The 7,964-nt window shown below is 33.7% G+C and overlaps 1 protein-coding gene across 1 annotated transcript; it reads left to right on the forward strand.

Annotated features, from left to right (window-relative positions):
* Positions 1–2,045: 2,045 nt before the first annotated feature.
* On the forward strand, positions 2,046–7,758 carry LOC143548332 (B3 domain-containing transcription factor FUS3-like). Its single transcript, XM_077039534.1, has 7 exons — positions 2,046–2,630; positions 3,941–4,018; positions 6,551–6,651; positions 6,783–6,829; positions 6,924–7,000; positions 7,078–7,182; positions 7,489–7,758. Exons 1-7 carry the CDS (start codon positions 2,046–2,048, stop codon positions 7,756–7,758), a joined length of 1,263 nt encoding a protein of 420 aa, XP_076895649.1.
* The last annotated feature ends 206 nt before the right edge of the window (positions 7,759–7,964 follow it).

The following is a 7,964-nucleotide window of genomic DNA, read 5'->3' on the forward strand; positions in this document are numbered from 1 at the left end:
TGCAGCCGACTACCAAAAGAGCAAGATTTTTTGGACAAAGGTTAGGGAGACGTTCTATACGCTCGTTGGGAGTACAGAGCGGAACGCCGATATGATTTCGGGTCGGTGGTCCGAAATCAGAAAATTTGTCGGCTTGTTTACTAATCTTTTCAACAGGAACAGCGGTCGTATGAGACCAAGTGGCAGTGATGATTTGGCGGTTTACAATTTCACGGTCGAAGAGTGGAAACAGGAGTGTTTGCGGAGGTATGGGATGGTGAAGACGTGGGACGATTTAAAGTTGTGGGAGAGGTTGAAAATGTGTTCCAAGTGGGTTGAGCTGGTGGCGCCGGACGTTGATGCGGAAGTAGGGCCGAAACGGACTAAACTAGTTCGTCTGGAGCGTATAGCACTTCAACCGGGTCGGATTGCCGCGTTGGATTCGACCTAAACATTGCGGAGGAGGAAACGTCTTCACCGCCGAGGAGGCGGCCATTGGGAAGGGACGCCAACGGGAAAAAACCGGCTGAGGTGAAAGCCGTAAACTTCACCAATCTTGTTGAATCCCTCAATAAATTCAACAAAACCATGGAGGTGGTCTCTAATGACAAAAAAGAAAAAAGTCGAATGAGAGATTTGGTCTTTCTTACTAGAGACTTCAGTAACCTAAATTCGGTCGATCAAATGCTAATGGAAAAGCAAAAGGAACGTATCCGAAAGAGGTTGATCGAAGAAGACCAAGCCGAAGAATAAGAATAATGTTTTTTTTAGTACTTTAATTTTTATTTTATTTTTAGATATTAATGTGTGTTTTTTTTAATAATTTATGAGTTTTTTTAATAATACGTTGTTTGAATATATTTATAAAAACATAAAAAAAAAATTCGCTGGAGCCCCTGCTAGAGCCCATCCACACCAGGGCCAGGGGCTCCAACGGGGGCTCCAACACCCCCCTTATCCAGTTTCTCTCTCTGCCACACGTCATAATATTATTGGTTGGAGCCCCCATTAAAGCTCCCACACCCCTCAGCCTTAATGGAAACAAACTGTAGAATCGAATCTATAGGCATAATAGATAATAGGATGAATTATTATGCTAATGCACATCATATATACGTAAACATATCATAGATATGTGTGCATGGCGCACCCACACCCCTATTCCTATACTATACACACGACCATCATATACATTTGAATAAACCAACTTAAAATTTTCCATTAATTATTACTCTTTAAAGCTTTTGTAGTGTTTTATATAAATATATTTTCTTTTTGTTAAAAAAGTTAATATCGAAACTTGAGTATCAATATTAAATGCTTTCCAGCTTTAAAAGATAGATTTGACTAAATAATGCTCCATGTGGCTCACTTAAATACTCAATTAGTCACACGTTACTCAAACAACATCTTTATTTCTTAGTATACAAAACTAAATTTTATTTCGTTGTAAAAGTCGATTTTCAATAATAAAAACGTTTTCTAATTAATCTTTGACGTTAATTAAAAAAATACTCTTTAAAAAACATATTTATATAAAATGGCTTTAAAAAGTTAACGTTTCATATTAATAAAAAGTTAATAATAATTTTCCGTGTAATTAGCAACAAACATGATCTATAATCCTTTTAAAAAAAATAAATCAACAACTTTTGAAATATAAAGAAAAGAAAATCTGAAAACCCTTACTTGAGAAAAAGAAAAAAGTCAAGAAGTCAAAGCAAGAAAGATATAACCGTGTGACGTGGCAGCGTTTTCCAAACCACGGTGAGCATCGTCTTAATTTTCCGGTGATTAGTGGGCGATGACATTCCCCATTGGCCCAAAAGTATTATTCTCAGAATTGCAACACCTGTACTTCCTCTTTAGCCACCACCTCAACCCATTACCAGTGTCACCTTGTTACATTCGTCCCCCATTCCATTGGCCAATCCTTCGCATACCCCCATGGAAGGCTTGAATGCTACCTATACAAATGTCACCCCACCCCTTTGCAAATTCTTTGCCAAATATAGGATAAACCACTTTTCCCAAACCCTAATTTCTGTCTGTCTGAAAAAAAAAATATGGAGAGAAACGAAGCGTGTGTGGTGTTTGATGTCTTTGAGGGGTTTGAGATGGATGTTGATATGGAGATGAACTTGGACAAGATCATGGAAATGGACATGCACATGCCTGTGCCCGTGCCCAAGCCCATGCCCAAGAATAATAATCATTTGGACATGGACGTGGACATGCCCTTGGACATGGACATAGATCTTGAGAGTTTCATGTCTTATGACCACAATAATAATAATACTCTTAATGGTATTATAGCTAATGATAATGTTATTGCTAGTAACAACAATGCTATAGCTAGTAACAATAATGTTATGGCTAGTAATAATAATAATGTTGGGTCTCTGCCTGTTGTTGATGTTGGTACTATTGTTGATGTTAGTCATGTTGTTGATGTTGGTCATGTTGTTAATGTTGGATCTGTGGTTGGGGCTGTTTCTGGTCCGGTCGGCGGAGATCTAGCGGCTGCTGCGCGCTTTGATATTTTGAAGAAGAAACGGATGCCGAGGTTCCGGCGAGGTGCTCTCGGAACGTCCGCTGTCCGGCCATTTCGCCCCTACAATACCCTCGGTGCTCCTCTGAATGGAAGTCATGTGGATGTCAGTGTGAGTGTGACTTCTCTCTTTTAATACTTGTTTTTTTCTTTCAAAATTTTTATTTTTTTTTTTAGATCTGATAATGTTGAAGGGTTTGTTGAAGATATATTTGTAATTTATTGCCAGATCTAGTTTTTTTTGTGTAATTTTGTTGGATTTAAGTGAAATAAGATGGTAAAAGATAATATCCAGAGGTTAATTAGGTTATTCAAAAGAGAGGCTTTTATGAAGAATAAGGAGCTAGGGTTTGGATTACCAGACTCTACCAGATCAACTTTTTTGAGGTTTATTGTGTTTGTACAATGGTTTATGTACTTTCTTATCATGTTCTACTTTAGCAATTCTTGTACTTGCTTTCTTGATTTGAAATTAGGACCCTACAAAGTTAGAAATTAAACTCAATTGAATAAATTTGGTTGATTGATGTACTCTTATCATGTACGATTTTGACCCCTTTTGACAATTGTGACACTTGCTCTTTTGATTTGCAATTAGGATCTTAGAAATTAGTAATTAAAAAAATAAATTCATAAAATATTTTTCTAATTAAATAAAATTGATTAAAATTGATAGAGTTGTATATATAGTTAGGGTTTCAAACGTTTTATGTACTTTTATCAAGTTCAATTTTAGAAATTGTGATACTTGCCTTTTTAATTTGCAAGTACATAGAGATTTTGTAGTTAAATTAGGGTTTCAGTTGAGTCAGTTGACGAGTTGATTTATTCAATCCATACACGACTTGTTGTCTATTCGTGTCAAAAACATAATCTCTAACCCATACATTTGACAATTATTTAACCCAAACACGACAAGTTTGACTCATTTTATCTATGTATGTTAAATGAACTGACGAGTTAGCAGTTAATAATCAAATTTTAAACGTGTTAATCCGGTTGACGTAGTATAGAAAATTGATTAAACAAGTTACAAACAGGTTAGTGGGTCGACATGTTTAACAAACTTTTGTAGTTAAACAGGTTAACCTTAATACGGTTCGATTTTTAAGCCCAAAATATAATTATTTTCATATTGTGTCAGAAATTGTCATTGCTGTGTATAATCGACTCTAGAAAAAAGGTTATTTTTCTATAACTCTTTACCCAAAATCAATTTTGTATATAATTATTTTTTTAAATTCATGTATAATGGTTATATGTTATGTTTGTGTATTGTCATTTGCTTGAGAGTTTCTTTGCATGTTTATTTTGTCAATATGAACATATTTTGAAAAGATATGTCATCTCATTTTAAATGATTGTAGCTTTCTAACTATATTTATTTCTTTTAATTAGATGATTGAGCAGGGAAGGCTGGCATTTCTCTTCAGTAAGAAACTCCAGAAAAGTGACGTGGGAGTGTTAAAACGAATTGTGTTGCCAAAGGTTAGTTTTTTATTTTTTACCGTTGTTCTTTTAACAGGTTTGGAATGGAAACCGAATATCATTTTGGTGTTCCGTAAAAAACACCTTTTTGTTCTGGCTTTGGTTATTCACAATATCATTTTTTTTAACGAAGTAACGAGACCTTTTTTTTTAGACATAATATATGATTGTTTATTGGATTACATCGAAACAGAAGGCAAGTGGGCAACAATCTGCGCCGCTATCATTTTATCTATTCAAACAACCATAATATAAATCGTATTAAACCTATACGACTCGTATGATGGATGTACAACATGGAAATAGGTGATGACGTGCACAAAATTTATATTATTCAAATTATAAATTGTGACAGGCTTTACATATATTTTGTGTCAAATATCTTATAATTTTAAAAGCTTGAAAAGTAAAAGTATAATATTATGTTAAAAGAACAAAGCAATAAATATATTTTATTAAAAGGAGAGTTTAAATTAGCTAACAAAAATCTAAAACTAATACCAACACTTAAATTAGCGTACAGACAATTTAAAGGTCTCGTATCTTTTATTAGAAATAATGATAATATGAGATGCATATAATTTTTAATTAAGATATCCCAAAACATAATAACTTGTTTTTGAACGGCTAATGCTACTGTAACGTAGACCCTAGTAACTACTATATTACACCATACTCTACTTTCTTGATTGCGTTGAACCCAAGACCTCACACTCAAGACTCAAGTCCTTACAATTTACACATTTATTACTTGGCCTATGGATGAACAAAATCGGTATCAAATACGGGACCTAATACCGGTATTTTCCGAATTATACTTTCAATTTCGATACCAGGACAACCGAATATTTCAGTACCGGTACTGGTACAAAAAATTTACGATTTTTGGGATAAAGTTAGATCTCTTCCCTTTTCTGGCTAGTTTCAGAATAGAAGAATTTTAAATGACCTTTTTTCTCTAATAAGATTCAATATAAAAAACTAACCACTTCCCAACAAACGTCCAAACTAATAAGTAAATGAGTATGATCTCCTACAACAAACGTCCGAACTAAATATAGAGTATGATCTCCTAAAAACCAGGAAAAGATAAATACTAACATAAAAAATAAATTTAAAAAGATAAATAAATAAGCCTTTAAAATAAAAGTTAGGATTCTAGCATCAATTTAAAAAGGGGGAATTCTAGGGATATCCACATTTTTGTTAAAAAAAACCTACTAATACGCTCCGTAAAGGGCTATACGAGGCGTATAGGGTCCTCGTATACCCCCTGTATAATCTTATGCGGGGCGTATAAGACCCCGTATAACCGTATACAACGCGTATAGGGGATGTCTGGGTGTCCCTAGTAGGATCCTTTAAAAAGACAAAACATTATCAAATATCTTAATACCACCAAGCCAAAACCTTTTTATAAACACATAAATATATAAATAGTTAGAAGATTGATAAATTATATTTATTTATACAAATATAAAGAATTCTAAATCCTCTTATTCTTGAATAAATACTTAAATAATATAGTTATTATAAAAATATAGATTCATTTTTATTATTTATATAAAAGAATAATAAAAAATCAACTATACGAAAAATTATATATGCTTTTTTTAAAGTTTAGTGAGTCGATCTTCAGTAGCTCCTCGATTGGCTAGGCTCCTTTACACGTCTAATTAACCATTTATCTACTTGCGAGCCAATTTTGATTTGTAAGTTAAATGTGCCGAATTTTAGCTCAGTTCATTTACATCCGTAAAACATTAATTAATTCTTTTTGAGTAATAATAATAATAGACAAAAGTAAATAACTTAATCTAAACAAAAATAAATAAATTTTAAAAATTTATTTATAAAATAAATATAAGTTAATTAAAATTAACATATATGTATCATTCGCTTATTTATTTATTTACTTATTTATTTGAGTAAATTGATCTCTAATAGCTTAAGATTGACTCGGCTTATTTACACCCATAATTTGTCATTTATCTACATGCAAATCGAGTTTCAATCTTAAGTTAAATGAGCCGAGATTGAACCTACGCAAGCTCAGCCTCAAATCAACTCATTTACTCATATAAAGTATAAATTAATCTTTTAAAAAATAATAACAAATGAGAGAGAGTAAATCATATAATCACTCGAACAGAAATAAATCACTTATAATGGTTTTATAGTACAAAAAAGTTGATTTATTATTAAAAGTGATAAAAAGAAATGAAAAAAAAAAGAAAAGACTTGTATAGAAAGAAACAAATCCTGAAATCTACAGACTATCCGTTAGTTGTAGAGGTAAAATTGTCATTTTGAAAAGAAATGAATTCTAAAAAGATGTTTTCTGTCTGTTAATTGTCGAGGTAAAATTGTCATTTTGAAAAAAAAAAATGAATCCTGAAAAAATGTTTTTGTAATTAACTTAGTTAAATGACACAAGATGCGAGTTGATATATACCTAAGAACGATATTTCGTAACACAGGTATTGGATGCATATTTTGTATTTTAAACGTGTATCATGTGCTTTGTTTCAGAAACCGACAGAAACACACCTACCTGGTCTCATCGTTAAGGAAGGAATTGTCTTGGAGATGGATGACATGGATGGCATGAATGTGTGGTGTTTCAAGTTTAGGTTAGTTTAACAACCTTAAAATTATTATTAAAAGACATTAAATGCACTTGATGCTTTTAAATATAAAAGTTATGGTCCACTAGGTTAGTTTAACAACCTTAAACTCGGTTCTGTTTCTCATCCTTCAACAGGTTCTGGCCAAACAACAACAGTCGCATGTATGTTCTTGAGGGGACTGGTATGCTTTTAAAATTTTTGGTTTTAACTTCTAACTTTTATTTTTTAAATACTAAAATGTAAACCATTTGCAATCAAATTCTTGATCTTTTTAGGGGATTTTGCTGAGGAGCATGAACTGCAAGTTGGTGACTACATAATGGTGTATCGAGATACCGTGCAGATGAACTATGTAAGCATACACTCTTTTTCGCCTTAATAATTTATCTGATTCAGCAAGTAAAAATTTTCATTTTTTTTCCTAATTAGGTGATCCATGCTGTGAAAGCTTTTGAAGTTGAGGAATATGCAAAGAAAGAAGCGAGTTCAAACTTAATCACCGTCAACTTACCACCACCACCGCCACCATCACCAATGTTTACACCATGTGTCAACACTGCATGCGTCAACACCACATGTGTCAACACACCAAGCATCAATGTTAACACACCATGTGTCAATGTCAACACTACACGTGTCAACACACCATGTGTCAATGTCAATACTGTCAACACATGCGTCAATCTTAACACCGTGAACACACAATGCATCAATGTTAGCACTATCGACACACCATGCGTCAATGTTAACAATGCCAACGTTAACAGTGCCAATGGTAACACTGTTAATGCTAACAGTGTCAATGCTAACAATGTCGACAATGCTGATGTCAATGTTAACAATCCTGGTTTCATGAACCAGGACAACACTTGGGGGGGACTTGACGTGGAGCTAATAAACCCAGCCAACTACCCGAAAAATGTTCCTAGCATTGAGGAACACTTGACTCCAGGCTTTATTTACGATACGAGCTATATAGACGACACTTTCGGGTCACTCGATATATTTGGGCTGATGTCCTCCAATCCAGCGACGCAGCCAGTATACTTGGTCGACAGTTTAACATATGACGATCTGTACTTGCTCAGTTGCTGGAGCCAGTGTTGCTAGTAATAGTGTGTGCATGTAGGTGTTCAAAATAAGAAACCGAGTATGTGAAAAACTCTGGTGTGTGTTGGCTTTTGTGTTTGTATTTGGTAGTGCTTTCTTTTGGATGTCCAGCCTACAAGAACTACTTGAATTAAGGTCTGTGTCTAGACCATTGTGTGCATGTTTCTTGGATTTTAATTAAGTGTCTGTCTGTACTCATCATTATC

This window comes from Bidens hawaiensis, unplaced genomic scaffold, assembly GCF_021521415.1.
Source record: "Bidens hawaiensis isolate Kalapana, Puna unplaced genomic scaffold, B.hawaiensis_p1.1 tig00000935_1, whole genome shotgun sequence".
In the NCBI taxonomy this organism is placed as follows: domain Eukaryota; kingdom Viridiplantae; phylum Streptophyta; class Magnoliopsida; order Asterales; family Asteraceae; genus Bidens; species Bidens hawaiensis.

Bases quoted from the DNA above. Each gene is read 5' to 3' on its own strand.
- LOC143548332 (XM_077039534.1), top strand. From the start codon at position 2,046: ATGGAGAGAAACGAAGCGTGTGTGGTGTTTGATGTCTTTGAGGGGTTT. The intron at 4,019-6,550 runs GTTAGTTTTTTA...GCTTTGTTTCAG, and splicing joins AACGAATTGTGTTGCCAAAG to AAACCGACAGAAACACACCT. The intron at 7,001-7,077 runs GTAAGCATACAC...TTTCCTAATTAG, and splicing joins ATACCGTGCAGATGAACTAT to GTGATCCATGCTGTGAAAGC.